At 56.5% G+C, this 15896-nt stretch overlaps 2 protein-coding genes and 1 long non-coding RNA gene across 4 annotated transcripts; 2 read left to right on the top strand and 1 right to left on the bottom strand.

Moving 5' to 3' along the window:
- Positions 1–509: 509 nt before the first annotated feature.
- Positions 510–2519, bottom strand: LOC139077345 (uncharacterized). The gene is made up of 3 exons (XR_011529772.1): positions 2395–2519; positions 2140–2202; positions 510–647 (listed from the first exon to the last, which is right to left on the bottom strand). It is a non-coding gene; the product is annotated as an uncharacterized lncRNA (long non-coding RNA).
- Positions 2520–4347: 1828 nt separating this feature from the next.
- Positions 4348–11690, top strand: NFKBIE (NFKB inhibitor epsilon). The gene is made up of 6 exons (XM_008540833.2): positions 4348–5004; positions 7353–7455; positions 8172–8394; positions 9417–9505; positions 9679–9918; positions 10671–11690. Exons 1-6 carry the CDS (start codon positions 4637–4639, stop codon positions 10734–10736), a joined length of 1089 nt encoding a protein of 362 aa, XP_008539055.2. The 5' UTR covers positions 4348–4636; the 3' UTR covers positions 10737–11690.
- A 621-nt stretch (positions 11691–12311) lies between these two features.
- SLC35B2 (solute carrier family 35 member B2) lies at positions 12312–15744 on the top strand. 2 transcript variants are annotated; one of them, XM_070584747.1, is made up of 4 exons: positions 12312–12517; positions 13042–13235; positions 13421–13575; positions 14298–15744. In XM_070584747.1, the coding sequence occupies exons 1-4, from the start codon at positions 12507–12509 to the stop codon at positions 15234–15236; spliced, it is 1299 nt and encodes a 432-aa protein (XP_070440848.1). In that variant the 5' UTR covers positions 12312–12506; the 3' UTR covers positions 15237–15744. The 2 variants fall into 2 exon arrangements, with proteins under 2 accessions (XP_070440848.1, XP_070440849.1); XM_070584748.1 differs by lacking the exon at positions 12312–12517 and adding an exon at positions 12568–12686.
- Positions 15745–15896: the final 152 nt, after the last annotated feature.

The following is a 15896-nucleotide window of genomic DNA, read 5'->3' as shown; positions in this document are numbered from 1 at the left end:
TCTCCACTCCCAGCCCTGCTCACCACACGCCCACCCCAACATCCTAGGAAGGTCTATGCTGCAACTCCTCTCTGTCTATTCTCCATGAAGGGGGCGCCAGAGGTTCAACCAACATCCCTCCCCATCCTTGGTTCCCGCAAGTTCCTGGGGCTGAGGGTGGGAGAGGAAATTGAGTCTTGGAACCCTAGGGAAGAGCCTTATTCGCAGTTGGGTGGTAAACGGTTAAGGCAGGAGTCAGACTTCAGAGGCCAGTCCCAGCTGAACAGGCATGGAATAGAATGAAGGGAAAAGGCTTGGAGCTAGAAGTAAGGAAGGACTAACAGAGGGCAGAGAGGAGGACATTGGAACCAGCCTTTACTGAGCCATCTTCGCTCCCTAGAAGAGCCCCAGAGAAGCACTGAAGTGTGTACATTGCCCCAGGCTGGAGATCTGGAAACCAGGCTCTGCCATTAATGTATTGTGTGAACTTGGGCAAGTGCCTTCTCCTCTCTGAGCCTTAGTTTCCTCATCTGTGCAGGGAGGAGGGTGACTGGACAATCTCTAAGACTCTGGCCTTCTTCTGTGAGTGTAGGAGGCAAAGTCACAGACCACAGATCAGGCAGCCTAGTCTTCGTGTCTTCTATCCACCCTGCTTTTCTCTGCACCACCTAAGACAGGCAGAAAGGAAACTGACATTCATTCATTCACTCATTCATTCATTTCTGGATGCATACTGTGTGCCCTGTTCTGAAATGAAACACACAATTTTCTACCCTCAAGGAGCATCAAGTCTAAGGTGGGGGCGGGGGGGTCACATGGAAAGTAATCATTATGATAGAGTAGGAGAAAGCCAATGCATGATCAATCTGTGTGTGCACAGTCACTATGGCCTCCTACTGTGTGTCATGTGCTACATTAAAGGCTTTGACATATAGTCACTGTGTCTCCATTTACCCACAAGGAACCGAGGCAGAGGGAGGGTAAGTGACTTACACAAGGTCACCCGCTAGGACTCACGGCGCTAGTCCTAGAATCCAGATCTTTCCCATTCAGAAGTCCATGGGGATATTTGGGGGTAGGAAGTTAGCTTGAGGCAAAGCCTGGACTTCTGATCTTTGGGGCTAGGGGAAAGCACACCAATCTGCTGGGACGATCCTGTCCCTCATCTGGTGCAGAAGAGCCACCACCTCCACCCCCACCACAGACACACCCCCCACTCCTGGTTCTGCCTCCGTTTTCCTACTCTTCCCTTTCCAGGTGAGGTGAAGGGGGCCCTCTGTCCGCCTATCGCTTCAGAACTATCCAGCCTGCATGGTCCTCCCCAGGTCACTGAGTTCATCCTCCCTGCCCAAACAGGGGAAGATGTGGTCCTTAAGAGGCAGGGGTTCTCCTTCGCTCCCATGGCAGAAGGAATCTCACTTGGTGGCTCATTCCAATGTCTCCTGCCCATGGTTTTTGGGAACTCATGCCTCACAGCTAACTCCAGCCCCTCCTCTTCTGGTTTCAGCTCATCCCACCCAGTTCACTGCAGACAGAGAGCAGAGGTCCTAACCCTGGCCTTTCCTAACCCAGATAGGATCCGCACCCTCCCCATTTAGTTGTTATCTTACTCTGGCCTGCCATCCCTGCTGCTTTCCCGTCTCCACTTCACGGGGCTTTAGAAGAGAGAGAGCCCATCTTTCAGCCAATCCCAGAGCTCCCAAGAGATAAAAGACCACCCTCCCTCTTTGCCACTCACACACATGACCCTTCCTTAAAAGCCCAGGCAAAAGAGGGTGAGGGGGGGTGGCTGTGAAAAGACCCAACTGGTCATCATGGCAACCAGACCTGTTTCCTGAAGATGAGCCTGGCTGGGGTGTGTGGAAGTGGGGAATGAGGGTCTGAGGAGGGGCATGACAAAGGGAACCAGAAAACACTGGCAGAGACAGAAGACGATGGGAGGGGCCCAGCCTCGGAGAAGACTGGGGCTGAGGAAGTGAAGTCAGGACCCTGACTATCCTGTGGTCAAAATCCGCGGGCCACCTTTCCAGATGACTGCCATGGTCCCTCTCCCCGTTCCCGAAGTGTTCCCAGAAGGGCTTCCTGTCAGTGCAGGCTAGGTGGAAGCAGTGGGTGACTCAATGCTGACCTCATGTGGCCAGAAAAGGGGCTGCCACGCACCTGTTATGGTTCCAAGCCAGACACTGCACTCGATCTGGGTAGGTTTTTCCTCAAATTCAGCTTCTGTGTGAATGAGAGGGACAGTCACTGCACAGTCCTGAGTTCTTGTGTCCTTGCAGAGGGCTCGGATGCCCCAACTCCTTAGGCTTTCATAAAGGAAAGAAAATTTCACTGAAAACATTTTTAAAGTTCTCAATTAGTGGCAGGAGAACCTGGCTCTGCACTTTCTGTTTGACCTTGGGCAAGTCAACTCACCTCTCTGGGCCTCAGCTTCCCAACTTTAAAATGGGATGATAGTGCCAGGTTTTGAACCCGAGTGGTTTGGCTCTGGAGTGTACGACTACTTTGGCTCCAGCCTTTGAAGATGGGAGAGGAACCTGTCAGGGGAGGAAGTTGAGAACAGCTGAAATCACACTGACCCCAAGGGAAAGAGATGCCTCAATTTCCTTGGGCTTTCCCCTCATGGTTCCTCACTGCCTCATGCTTGACACATCCTCCCCACTCTGATCGTCCTTGGGGAAGGAGAACAGTGGGTCATCTCCTCCCGTTTGCCTCCCCCCTCTCTTCTCTCTCCACTCACTCCCCCTCCAGAGACTAGGTACTTCTCTTCTCCCTAGCCTGTTTCCCTTCCCATTTCCAGTTCAAATGGAAACTTCTCTGCACCTAACCCTACTGGGCAGTTGGCCCCACTGTGCGCACCCCCCAGCACCCTGCTCTCATTCCTGTCTCAGCACAATCACTCAATGTCATAATTGCCAGAGAACTTTTTGAAAGCTGGAACCATGGGACATTTTTTGGTGGTCAGGGGGTGTGGTTGTTGGTTATCACTCCTACCGTGATATTTGGTTTTGCTTCCAACAGAGAGAACAATGTCAGACATACAGGAGAAGCTTCATATATGTTTGTCAAATGGGTGAATGGATGGATGGATGAATAAATGAGATTGCATGGGGGAGGGCAGTAGGGAAGCTGGTTAGTGGCCATCTACACTCACCCCAGCTCCCTGCTGCCAATGCCAGAGATGGAAAGGGGAGATGTTCCCTTGGGGCTGACCTTCTAAGGGTATTTATGGCCCTAGGTTGATAGCACTTGGGGTAGGGGATAAATCATGGGGCTCTGGTTGGGGGTTCACTATGTGGGTGGGGTTTGCCTATGGCCTCCCTTAGGCCCAGGGTAACAGAAAAGATGTGCTGGCATTGGGGCCGGGCTGCAGAGGGGACCTCAGCAGAGCACAGCCCAGCATGTCTGGGGCCTCCCCATCCCAGCCCCACCAGGAGGAACTAAACTTCCCTGACCGCTGGGGGTGACCAGATGTTGTAATCACCCGAGGCCACTGTTTCACCCCATGAGGGATGACCACCCTGCTCCTTTAGACAACGAAAAACATGACCATTCTGATTTTTTTAGACAACAGTCTACCTGAGAAAACCCACTTTCGAAAAACACATCCTCGTATCCAATTCTGTGTGATCTGGGAAGTTGACACAGGAGACCCTCTATCCAGGACCCAAAGGGAGAGCTGCTCCTTTAAAGACAGTGGGTGTCCCCTTTCCCTACCCAAACTCCTGGGCACTGGTAGAAGAGAAAGCAAAAGAAATGGGCCCGGGATAGGAAGCAATGCGTCCCCCTCCCACCACCCACATGCCCCCCCCCCCCCCACGAGACGCCCAGCTTGCGCAGTGAATAAATATTCCTTTAAAAACAAACGAATGGGGGCTGGCCCCATGGCCAAGTGGTTAAGGTCACGCGCTCTGCTTCAGCGGCCTGGGGTTCGCAGGTTCAGGTCCTGGGCGCAGACACACACACTGCGCTCATCAGGCCATGCTGTGGCAGCATCCCACATAGAAGAACTAGAATGACTTACAACTAGGATGTACAACTACGTACTGGGGTTTTGGGGAGGAAAAAAAGAGGAAGATTGGCAACAGATGTTAGCCCAGGGCCCATCTTTCTCACCAAATGGCATACCTTAAAAAAAAAAAACGAATAAATGAATGAATGGAAAAAAATGAATGAAGAAGTGGAGGAGGTGGAAAGAAAGAATGCGTGGAATTAATGAATAGAATGAAGCAGGAAGGGGAAAAGAGTAAATGAATGAATAGTTGGATGAATGAATTACCGGGTGAATTAACGCACGGGTGAGTCAGACCGGGTAACCCCCGGCTGGCAGCCAACGCAGAGGGCGGGGTCAGGGGGATTCCGAAGGGCGGGGCCTTGGCCCGGAAGCGCCCGTCGGGGGCGGGGCCAGGGGGCGGGGCGAGCGCGCGTCCGACCGGGTTGCCCCGCTGCCTGAGTAGCCGCTGCGGTGGTCCTCGCCGGCGCCCCGAGACTGGTCCGTGCTTCTCGCCGAGCTGTCCGGCCCCCGCAACCCGGGAAGGAGGCCACTCCGGGCCGGGCGCCTGCTCTGCACCGCGGCCCTGCAACCCGGAAAGGCCGCCGGCCGAGCCCGGAGCCGGATCCTGCTCGGACCCGGCCCCCGCGGGCCGGCGCCGCGGGCATGTCGGAGGCGAGGAAGGGGCCGGACGAGACGGATGAGAGCCAGTATGACTCGGGCATCGAGTCTTTGCGCTCGCTGCGATCCCTGCCCGAGCCCGCCCCGGCCCCGGCCCCCGGGCCCTCAGACGGCGGCGGCCCCCAGCCCTGGACCCATCCTCCCCGAACGGCCAAGGAGCCACAGGAGAAGGAAGACACAGATGGGGAGCGGGCTGACTCCACCTATGGCTCCTCGTCGCTCACCGAGCCCCTGACCTTGTTGAGGGGCCCCGAGACCGAGGACACAGACCCAGGCTCGCCGCTGCCCCCCGCGGGGGCGCTGAGCCCTCGGCAGCTGGAAGCACTCACTTACATCTCTGAGGACGGAGACACGTGAGTATGGGGGCCAGGCTGAGATGGGACCCCTTCCTCCCGATGCTAACTCGGGTCCTCTCTAAGAGCCACAGCAGGCCGAGCACCCCCACTATGAGGATCCCTCAAAGCACCCGTCCTGGAAGGGACAGTCCCCAGTCTCTCTTCCAAACTCCAAACTTAACTCTGAGCCCGTTTTTGAGCTCTAGCCAGGCCCGGACCAGAGGATCTGGCATCATCTCTCTTTCAGCAGGGCCCTTACCAGCACCTGGAACCCCAGCTAGTATCTTAGAAACCTACCAATAACCCACCCCTAGGAAGAGAAAATTCCCCTGACCAGTCCAGTTTTTTTTTTCCTTGCTGTGGGAGAGGGCATCCTTGTTTGCTCAATATCTGAGATTCCCGGTCCTTGACCTCAGTCAGAATGCCCTGTCTCAAGGAACAAGACATGCCGGTTGCAGGTTGCCAGTGGGGGCCAGGAAGCCAGGGGTGGGGGGACCGCCAGGGTGCAGAGCTGAGGCTGGCCCTGAGGAGGAGGGGTGAGCCAGGCTGGGGCACTGTTGCCCCAGCAGACAGACAGGCGGCTGGCTGCCCCAGCTTACTTCCTCCTCTGCTGAGAAAGGGGAAGTGAAGGCTGGAGTCAGTCTTACCGACACTCTCCACCTCCTGAGCCCCCGAAGTCCCCCCTCACTGTCCTGTCTGACCCCCTCACTTTATCCTTCCTCCCCAAGGTCCAGGTGGAGCTTGGTGGGGACAGAGCTAGGGGGCAGTTGAATAAGAAGCACTAGTGTGGGAGGGGCTGGCCAGTTGAGGACTAGCCCCTCAGGAAGAAGAAAACCCTGACAGGAGAGGGGGTGGCTGGGATTTGGGGGTGAGAAACAGAGTGGACAGGGCTGGGATCCCAGATCAGGGATAGTGGACTGTGAAGGGTGTGTAGAGGAGCCAGGAGGTGTCTGTGCTGACCTGCTTTTTGGAGATGATCTCCTGATCCTGGATGGCCTTTGACAAAGACAGCTTCTGGACCCAGTGGTGGGAGACGCGTGACCCCAGGCCTTTTTGTATTCTGTGCCCAGATCACCAGCTTTCAGGCCAAGAGCAAGATTGTGGGGGTTCCATGCAGAATATCAATGGCTGACCTTCGACCCAGGGAGTGGGGACTTCTGCCACTGCCCTCCTTTGTTAGCTTCTCAGACCCAGTCTTTACTGTCTCTAGTTAGAGACAGGTGTAGTGTCTAGACTGTGGCAGGTGGATGGAGAGGTGTCAGACTCCCCAGGGAGTTCCCTGAGAGGAGGGGGCACTTTCTTCCCTTGGAGGAGACTGGGCTGTGGGACATATAGAAATGGGAAGAGGAAGTGGGAGGAAGGGAGACTGACGGAAAGAGGGAGGTGGCTGCAGGAATGTGACCCAGAGAGCAGGCCCTGGCCTAGGGGATTTCCAGAGCGGTTCCTCCCTCCCCCGTCACTCTCTCCTGGGCCTCTCCTGCCGCCTGCCGCCAAGCCTGCCCCCCTCCTCCTGAGCAGCCCCCTCCCCAGCCCAGGCAGGCCTTTCAGCTAAGCTCCCCCCGTCACTAATGCCCCAAGGCAGCTGTCCCTGCGGCCTAGACCCTCCAGCTCGGGCTTTCGTTTTCCCCACCTGATGTGGGGAAACCCCAGGGCTGGAACTTCCCCTCTCAGCTGCCCCCCCTCCTAGGTTAAGGCTCTTTGTCCCCCACAAACGCACATTTTCTGCACTGCCCAGACCTCCCCTCGGAGGTGCACACAGGAGTGTGGGCCTCCGGTCAGGCCCCGCCCCTCTGTGCTTTCTGAGGAGTGGCCCTCCTGACTCCCTGTGAAGGGCACAGGACAGGGTGCCGCTGCACTGTCCCCTTGCTCCTCTCCCCAGAGCTCTGTCTTCTCTCCCTTGGACTGTGGAACATGGAGTGCTGGGGGAGGGGGTGACCCCACCTCTGCCCTCTCTGTTCTCTCTGTTGGGGTGGAGGGAGGTGGGGCGCTCGGCCCTGGAAACCACCTCTGTGCTACCCCGGCAGCTTTCAGTTTGGCTTTGAGCTGCAGCTGCCTGGCAGAGCCCTGGGGCCAGAGGGGAGCCGGGGTGTGGGTAGGCTGGACAGGAAGGCCCTGGCCCTGTCAGCACCCTGCCCACACTCCCACTCAGCCAAGGCCCTCCTGAAGGCCAGACATGGGAACTTGGAGCTTCTACTCCCAGGATCCTGGCTTCCCGCACCAACCCTTACTTCCTGGCCCAAACTCTCACTTCCTGCACCTGTCCTATGGGTAACTACTTAGAAGTTGCCGTGTTCATTCTCACCCCAGGACCCCAGCCCACTCTCTCTGGCCTGGGCCCTGACACTAAACCCTGTCCCTCCCCCTAGGCTGGTCCACCTGGCGGTGATTCATGAGGCCCCAGCTGTGCTGCTCTGTTGCCTAGCTTTGCTGCCCCAGGAGGTTCTGGACATTCAGAACAACCTTTACCAGGTGGGTTGAAAAGGTGGGCTGTGCCCAGATACCCATATCTGCCCTGGCAGCCATCCCCAGCAGCCACATGAGCATCCTTGGGCTGCTGACTCAGGAAACCATTTGCCAGACACTGGACTAGAAGCTGAGGATGCAAACATGAGTAAGATGCAGCCTTTGCCCACAAGATGCTCACAGCCTGGGCTAGGGGACTCATGTCAACACCTAATTACAGCTTGGTGACAAGAGTTGTGATGGAGACACATACCAGCTGCTATGGGATCCGATATCTGTGGAGAGCAGCCAGGGAAGGCTTAATACAGGAGGGGACATCTGAATGGAGCCTTAAAGAGGAGTGTGCCAGGTGGAGATGACCTGCTGCCTCTGTCTTTCCTCCCCCCAACCCCCCCTACAGCCTAGCCCCTGGGGCTAACAGAGGTCTCCCAAGAGGGCAAGAGGCCAGACCCTGCCCCCATCTGTCCTTTCTCCAGGGGCTATGAGAAGAGCAGGGGGACACTTCCCTCATCCTGTCTCCAGAGTTGGGGTCCCAAGAGCCTGGTGGAGAGTGACAGAGGGAAGGGCTTGGTCATGTTTCTTTGGAAGACCAGGGGCTTAGCCTTTATAAGCTGCCTTCAATGAAGGTGCTGGCAGCTGGCAATTCCTATGCCCACCCTAGCAGGTTCCCAGAGGTGGGAGCATGCTGCAGTGGCCGTGTGACCCTCTGTTTGTGCCTACAGACAGCACTCCATCTCGCTGTACATTTGGACCAGCCGGGTGCAGTTCGAGCCCTGGTGCTAAAGGGGGCCAGCCGGGTGTTGCAGGACCGGCACGGCGACACAGCCCTGCATGTGGCCTGCCAGCGCCAGCATCTGGCCTGTGCCCGCTGCCTGCTGGAGGGACGGCCAGAGCCAGGCAGAGGACCACCTCACTCCCTGGACCTCCAGCTGCAAAACTGGCAAGGTCTGGGCAACCTCAGGGCCTAAGGGGATGGGAGACAGAGACCCCACCCTCAGGGAAGACAGGGTAACAACTTTCCATTGACGCACCTCCAGTTCTAAGCACATGGCTACTCATTACATCTTGACTGAATGAATGAATGAATGAATGAATTTGATTTAGTATTTACTGAGAACCTATTGTGTGCTAAAGAGAGAGCTAACCTTGCCCTCAAGATATTCAGTTTAATAGAGATTAGTTGAACTCATTAATTCATTTGACAAAAATGTACTGAGGGCCTTCTATGTGCCAGACGCTATTCTGGGAGCTGGGCTTGCATCTGTGAACAAAACAGAATGACTGAGACAGACAATAAATAGAAGAAATGAGTTCTCTCATGGGTAAGTGCTATGGGAAAGGCAGAGCAGAGCGAGAAGTGGAATGTGGTGATGGAGGCTGCTGTGATTTTTAAAATACGGTGCTCAGGTAAGCTCATGGAGCAGGGACATTGGAGCAAAGACTTGAAGGAGGTGAGGGATATTCATCTGAATCTAGTTCTCTAAGCAGGGGTGGGGGGCGTCCAGGCAGAAAGGAGATAGCAAAAAGGCTAGGGGAGCTCCAGGGAGGAAGTGGCCCCTGGGGAGGGGCTGGGGGCATGAGGATCCAGAGAGCTCTGAAGAAGGTGGCTTTTGGATAAGGATAGGGATGAAGGCAGGGAGAGTTTCACTGGGGGGAGAGAGAGTGGGTGTGTGTGTGTATGTGTGTCCGGGGAGGGGGTGTGTATAGGGGGCATCACTCAGCAACCTGTCCCCTGAAGCGTGCAAGTTTCAATAACATGACTCTGAAAAGGTGGAAACTCTGAGTTCCTTTCCCCTAGACTTTTGAGGGGGTTTTTGGGTTGTGTTTTAACAGTCCTGTGATCAGAGGCATTGAGTGGGCAGTAAGTCCCTTGGGGCTGAGGGGTAGGGAGGTCCCTGATGAGAGGGAGAAAGATGGAGAGAGTTGGTGGCTGCAGATGAGCAGCCCTCACTCTTACCCCATCCCAGGTCTGGCCTGTCTCCACATCGCCACCCTCCAGAGGAACCGGCCACTCATGGAACTGCTGCTTCAGAACGGAGCTGACATTGACGCACAGGTGAGGTGGCCAATCAGGGTGCTGCCCGGCCTAGGGCCTGCCCCACCACTGAGTCCAGCCCTGGGGTCCCCTGTGCAGCAGTCAGAAGTGGTAGCACTCGCCTCCTTATCCAGGGCCTGGGCTCAGGGTGCTGCCTCTTGAGGACCTTGGCTGACATCCTTCTTCCCCTCCAGGAGGGCACAAGTGGGAAGACAGCACTGCACCTGGCTGTGGAGACCCAGGAACGGGGTCTGGTGCAGTTCCTGCTCCAAGCTGGTGCCCGAGTAGACGCCCGCATGCTCAATGGATGCACGCCCCTGCACCTCGCAGCAGGCCGGGGCCTCAGCAGCATCTCATCCACTCTGTGTGAGGCAGGTGCTGACTCCTTGCTGCGGAACGTGGAAGATGAGACACCCCAGGACCTGGCTGAGGATGTAAGAGGCATATACTCAGCTCTGCTCTCCAGGACCTCCCACACCCTCCCACACCCTCCTCCCACACCAAGGCGCTGTAAGAGCAGGAAGGACCAAGAAGTTAGGCTCCTGGGCTGTAATCTATGACTGCCACTCACCAACTGTGGGACCTTGGGCAAGCCTCTGCTCCTCTCTCAGCCTGTTTTCTTAGTTGGTCAGGACCAGGGTGCCCAAACTTGGACTCCTGGAGGAGTCTGAAGCTAAAATGGATCAGTGAAACTAGGTGTAAGACAGCGGGTGGTGGGGCCTGTGGGAGACTGGAGAGTCTATGCACAAGGGTCATTCTTCTGAGCTTCAGCAGGTGGTTACAGAGGAATGTGGACTGAGGATTTCCAGGCTTTCTAATTTTTTCTGAGAGATGAAACCTAGATTTTCTGTACAGTCTTTCCAATTTTTAGATGTTCAATGTAAAAAAATATTCAAAATGTTTTATGAGTATCCCCCCCCCCCCAAAAAAAAACAACCAGACCCATGGGCTGGATTACCTCCTAGGTCCTCCTTAGCTCCATGGAGCAAGGGCTTGCCTAAGGCCTCAGGCCTCTGCCTAGCCCAGAGGGGCCACTTTGGGAATTAGTAAGAAGATTTGTTCCCTGATGTCATTCAGCTGTCATTTGGTGGGGAAGAAATGGCCCAGTAGGTCTCCCCAGCTCCCTCCCCCACTGCTGCCTTTTCCTACGGGCCCTGATCTTGCTTCTCTCTATTGTCTTTCTCAGCCCCTTGCACTTTTGCCCTTCGATGACCTGAAGATCTCAGGGAAGCCACTGCTGTGTGCCGACTGAAGCCAGGGCAGGGTCTGGGGCCCTGGGGGCTCCACCTCTTCCCATCTGGAAGCTGGAGCCACAGCTGCTGCAATTTGGGCCCAGGCAGTGTGCCCTTCTGGTGTCCTGGGGACTGCTGAAGCCAGAGCCTGGGGCCAGCACAGTCCTGAGCTGAGAGGAGGGGTCGAAAATGAGAGAGCCCGTCTGGAAGGAAGAGTTTCCCAGGTGGACAGAGATTCTGAGAAGACTCCCAAAGCCCCCAGTATCCTGGGCGGAGCCTGTTTGCTTCTCCTGAAGATGGCAGAGGCTCTTGTCTCTACCCATGTTGGGTCAGCCTGAAGCTGCCAACCGGAAGGAGAACATGGACCCTCCTGAGTGAGGAGAGAAACTGAAATATGAGCAAGCAGGGTCCTGAGGGGTTCCACCTCACTGCTGCTGAGGACTCTTAAACAGTGTTGTTTAAAGACTTCACACAGACGGCCCCGAACTGAGCATTTGGGGAAGGGGAAGTTTCAATAACATGACACTAAAACAGCAGAGACTTTTTGAAAAGTTTTCCCCCCTAGAGCTGTTTTGTGCGCGTGCATGTCTGTGTGCATTGGGGACTTTTAGACAGGCCTGCCCTGTGACCTTGTGGTGGAGGCTGAGAGAAGGAAATTGTCCCTTGAGCAGGGTAGGGCCTTGCTGGATGGGGCAGGGGGCTAACAGGCCTCAGGCCCTTGCCCTTTCTGTGGAGACACAGAGGGATGGAGGAAGAGAAAGAGAAATGAGAAGACACAGGCAGGAGGCCTCACCACAGCCCTGGAGGTTGCTATTTGGAGGACCTGGAGAGAAGGGCTAGCCTATGGAGGGTGACACGGGAGCTGTGGCTTTTGATGTTCTTTCTCTCATTCCACCTACGTTTGAGGGCCCTGTTTGGTCAGGCCTATGCTGGGATGAAGAATATGGGGAATAAACCAACACAGTCTTTGGCCACATGGAGCTTATAGTCTAGTGAGTGAGACAGCCATTAAATTCACAAACATCCAAATAAATATGTAATTACATGTTGCAATGGATGCTGTGAAGGAAAGGAATAGTGGGAAGGAGAACAGTGGAGTGGGTGGAGGGCCGTACCTTGGGTGGTCAGGGGAGGCCTCTGATGAGTGTCACCTCAACTCAGACATAAGGATGAGTAAGGGGTGAGGGGAGAGCAGTGGGGGAAAGCCTTTGGTGGATTAGAGAAACTGAGAGCTGGCCAGTGGGCTCTACGGGGGGTGGTGAGTGGGCGAGGTAGACTGGGACCAGGTCATGTAGAGCCTCGAAGGTCACAGGGAGTTGTGGGGACAGAACTGCCAGCCCAGCCGAAAAAAGAAGGAGACATCCGAAAACGGGAAAACAGTAACCTAAGGGGAAGTGCTTGGGACGCAGAACTTCAGTGTCCTCGTCCCTAAGACGACAGTGGTCACCACTACCTCCCAGGCGGGCTGTGAGGGCTAAGGGCGATGACGAAGCAGGGGGAGGCCCGGGGCTGGGGGCTCCCGGCCCCTCAGGGGCAGCCCAGCTCCCGGAAACCGAGGCCCCTCTCCCTCCGGGCCAGGCGGGGGCGCTGTGGCCGGGCGGCGGCCCGGGGCGCTGCGTGGTCGCGGCTGAGGGCGGAGGGGCTGGCGCGGGAGGGAGGCGGGAAGAGCGCGGCACTTCCGCCAGCCGCTCGCTCTCCGGCCGCTCCTGGAGGCGGCAGCGGGAGCGGAGGGCGCGCGAGGCCCGGGGACCCGCATCCCCCGGCCCCCTCCGCCCCACGCGGCCCGGACCATGGACGCCAGGTGGGGGTCTGGGGGAGCGGCGTGCCCACGTGACCGAGCCCCCGGGCCACGTGACTGCCTCTCCTCGGCTCTGGGGGCCGGGTGGGGGCCCGCTGCCAGGCGGCAGGCCGGCGCGGCGCTGCCTCGAGCCGGCGGGCTGGGGGCGCGGCGTGGGCTTGTGCCCCTCAGCGTGGGTGGGGGTTGGGGGGTGAGGGGCGGAGGAGTGGGGAACGCTGGCGCCCCAGGAACCTGGAGGATGGCTTGTGGGGGGGGTGGGGGGGTGCCGCCTCTGGCCGGAGCAGCCGGCGAGCTGGAGGGAACAGAGGGAACCTGTGTGGCCGGAGGGGTGGGGCCGCCCCCGGAGAGGGAGGGAGCCCTGCCTGGCCCGCGCCGGCCCCCCAGGAGAGAGAGAGGCTCTTTGTCCGGGCTGGGCTGCAGCTGAGGGGGGCGGGGAGGAGACTCGGGCCTTTCTCCAGTGTGGTCCCCTCGGAGGGCCGAGTGGATGAGGACCTGCACCCTAATCCTTATGTCCGCCGTCCCCGCAGGTGGTGGGCAGTGGTGCTGCTGGCTGCGCTCCCCTCACTGGGGGCAGGTGGGGAGACCGCCGAAGCCCCTCCGGAGTCATGGACCCAGCTGTGGTTCTTCCGCTTTTTGGTGAATGCTGCTGGCTATGCCAGCTTTATGGTACCTGGCTACCTGCTGGTGCAGTACTTCAGGCGGAAGAACTACCTGGAGACAGGTGTGTGGCGAAAGGGTGGGGAAGTGTACTAGGATTCTTTTATAGTGCTGACCAAACGTCTAAACGGGAAGTGGCTTGGAAAGGGAGGCAGGCCAGCAGGCCCGCCAGCCGAGCAGGCTGGCTGCTCTGGGGAAGATGAGGCGCTAGGGAGAAGACTGGGCCTTGACGTTGTGTGCCTTCTTCAGGCAGGGGTCTTTGCTTCCCTCTGGTGAAGACTTGCGTGTTTGGCAGTGAGCCCAAGGTCTCCGACGAGGTTCCTCTGGCTCCGCGGACAGAGCCGGCAGAGACCACCGCCACTTGGCAGGCCCTGAAGCTGCTCTTCTGTGCCGCTGGGCTTCAGGTGGGTAGGCAGGCGCTGCTTCTCCTCCTGGGTTGGGTCCCGGTGGGCTGGGACTCTGTAGTACCAAAGTTTTCACCCTCCCAGTCCCAACAGTTTGCTGGTTGGTATGTTATGCGTCCCCTCCTGCCAAGGGCACACTGTACTGCCATCTTCTTAGAGGTGGTTGGAGGAAACACTGTCTTTTCTTTCCTCTTACCCTCTCTTCTGTGATTTCTACTATGCTATTATTACACTTCCCCCTGCAATGATGTGTCTCATACTGTAAACCCACTGATAAAAGTTGGAGGAAGCCACTCATGTGAGAGGGGTACTAAGATTCTGGCCTTGTGGCATTCTGGAGTTGGCCCTCCTAGTTCCACCTCGTATACTGTGTTGAACTAACAGGTGTCCAAATTTGTCTAAGACTGCTTGCTTCCCAGAATTACTTGAGAATAGATAGGAAAATACTGGGGATGGAGTCAGTTCTAACATGCCCTACTGTGGGGACAGACGGGGTCTGGGTGGTCCTAAAGTATTTCTCATTATAAATGTTTCACACACGACTTGATTCCCGTGAATCAGGCTTGGAGAAGACAGGAAACTTCTGGTTATTACAGAGGAACCAAAATATGTACTGTCCTTTCAGTTATTTCGACATCATCTGGAGGAAGAATGTTGAGATACCCCTTTTTGCCCACTTTTTCCTTCTCATGTCCTCCTGTGTCTCTTCCCTTCCCCACCAGGCATCTTATCTGACTTGGGGAGTGCTGCAGGAAAGAGTGATGACCCGCAGCTATGGGGCCACAGCCACCTCGCCAGGTGAGCGCTTCACAGACTCACAGTTCCTGGTGCTAATGAACCGAGTGCTGGCGCTGATCGTGGCTGGCCTCTCCTGCATCCTCTGCAAGCAGCCCCGGCATGGGGCACCCATGTACCGGTACTCTTTTGCCAGTTTGTCAAATGTGCTTAGCAGCTGGTGCCAGTATGAAGCTCTCAAGTTCGTCAGCTTCCCCACCCAGGTGCTGGCCAAGGCCTCTAAGGTGATCCCTGTTATGCTGATGGGAAAGTTGGTGTCTCGACGCAGCTATGAACACTGGGAATACCTGACAGCCGGCCTCATCTCCATTGGGGTCAGCATGTTTCTGCTGTCCAGTGGACCAGAGCCCCGCAGCTCCCCAGCCACCACGCTCTCAGGCCTCATCCTGTTGGCAGGCTACATTGCCTTTGACAGCTTCACCTCAAACTGGCAGGATGCCTTGTTTGCCTATAAGATGTCATCAGTGCAGATGATGTTTGGGGTCAACTTCTTCTCCTGCCTTTTCACAGTGGGCTCCCTGCTAGAGCAGGGGGCCCTCCTGGAGGCAACTCGCTTCATGGGGCGGCACAGTGAATTCGCTGCACATGCCCTGCTGCTCTCAATTTGCTCAGCGTGTGGCCAGCTCTTCATCTTCTACACTATTGGACAGTTCGGGGCTGCTGTCTTCACCATCATCATGACCCTCCGCCAGGCCTTTGCCATCCTACTCTCCTGTCTCCTCTATGGCCACACTGTCACTGTGGTGGGGGGACTGGGGGTGGCTGTCGTCTTTGCTGCCCTCCTACTCCGAGTCTATGCCCGGGGCCGCCTAAAGCAGCGGGGAAAGAAAGCTGTGCCTGTGGAGTCCCCAGTGCAGAAGGTTTGAGAGATCTGAAGGGTGGAGCGACGTAGGACCCTCTCACCATACCAGTTTTCCTCTCCTACTGCTCAAGGGCAGAGAGCAGGTTTTTTCTCACTATCACAAGGCTTGTTCTGTAGTTGGAGGTGGGGAGCCCAGAGACAACCTTCCCCTTTCGCCTGAAGTTACCCATCTCTGGTAGGCACGATTCTAGTGTAGGGGGCTGTCGAGGCCGCCAACACCTCACCTGTCTGTCCCCTACCGTGAATGAAATCGCCACCCTTTGACTCCCTGAGACCTGCATTTCTTACTCTGGTGAGAAAAGCACAATTGGGGGCTCCAGATGCTTTCCCAGGAGAGTTGAATGGAAGATGGTGCTGTCTGGGGGAGCCGAGGGGAGAGCCCTGCCCAATGGCACCAACCCCTATACTCCTGGATCCCCAGGCTCTGCTCCAAGAGTCAGTTGGAGGTTTTGGTACTTCAGAAATGTAACTTTTTCCTCATAATTTTATTTTATTAAATTAAATTGCTGCAACGGGTTTGGGTCCTGTTTTGGTTGACTTAACTACATGCTTTCGGAAAGGACTGATAAAAGGGTGTTAATGGTAGTTGTTTGAAGCTATCCTTTCGAGTCAGTGTGGTGTGACTTCTAAACTGGTTAGCCGGGACTTTAGCCTTTGATACTCT

Source organism: Equus przewalskii, chromosome 19 (assembly GCF_037783145.1).
Source record: "Equus przewalskii isolate Varuska chromosome 19, EquPr2, whole genome shotgun sequence".
In the NCBI taxonomy this organism is placed as follows: domain Eukaryota; kingdom Metazoa; phylum Chordata; class Mammalia; order Perissodactyla; family Equidae; genus Equus; species Equus przewalskii.
Note: the sequence above shows the minus strand (reverse complement) of the source record. Positions and strands in the feature narration are given on the sequence as shown.

Bases quoted from the DNA above. Each gene is read 5' to 3' on its own strand.
- SLC35B2 (XM_070584747.1), top strand. The intron at 13,236-13,420 runs GTGTGTGGCGAA...TGCCTTCTTCAG, and splicing joins GAAGAACTACCTGGAGACAG to GCAGGGGTCTTTGCTTCCCT. The intron at 13,576-14,297 runs GTGGGTAGGCAG...CTTCCCCACCAG, and splicing joins TCTGTGCCGCTGGGCTTCAG to GCATCTTATCTGACTTGGGG.
- NFKBIE (XM_008540833.2), top strand. From the start codon at position 4,637: ATGTCGGAGGCGAGGAAGGGGCCGGACGAGACGGATGAGAGCCAGTAT. The intron at 5,005-7,352 runs GTGAGTATGGGG...CCCTCCCCCTAG, and splicing joins ATCTCTGAGGACGGAGACAC to GCTGGTCCACCTGGCGGTGA. The intron at 8,395-9,416 runs GTCTGGGCAACC...ACCCCATCCCAG, and splicing joins CCAGCTGCAAAACTGGCAAG to GTCTGGCCTGTCTCCACATC.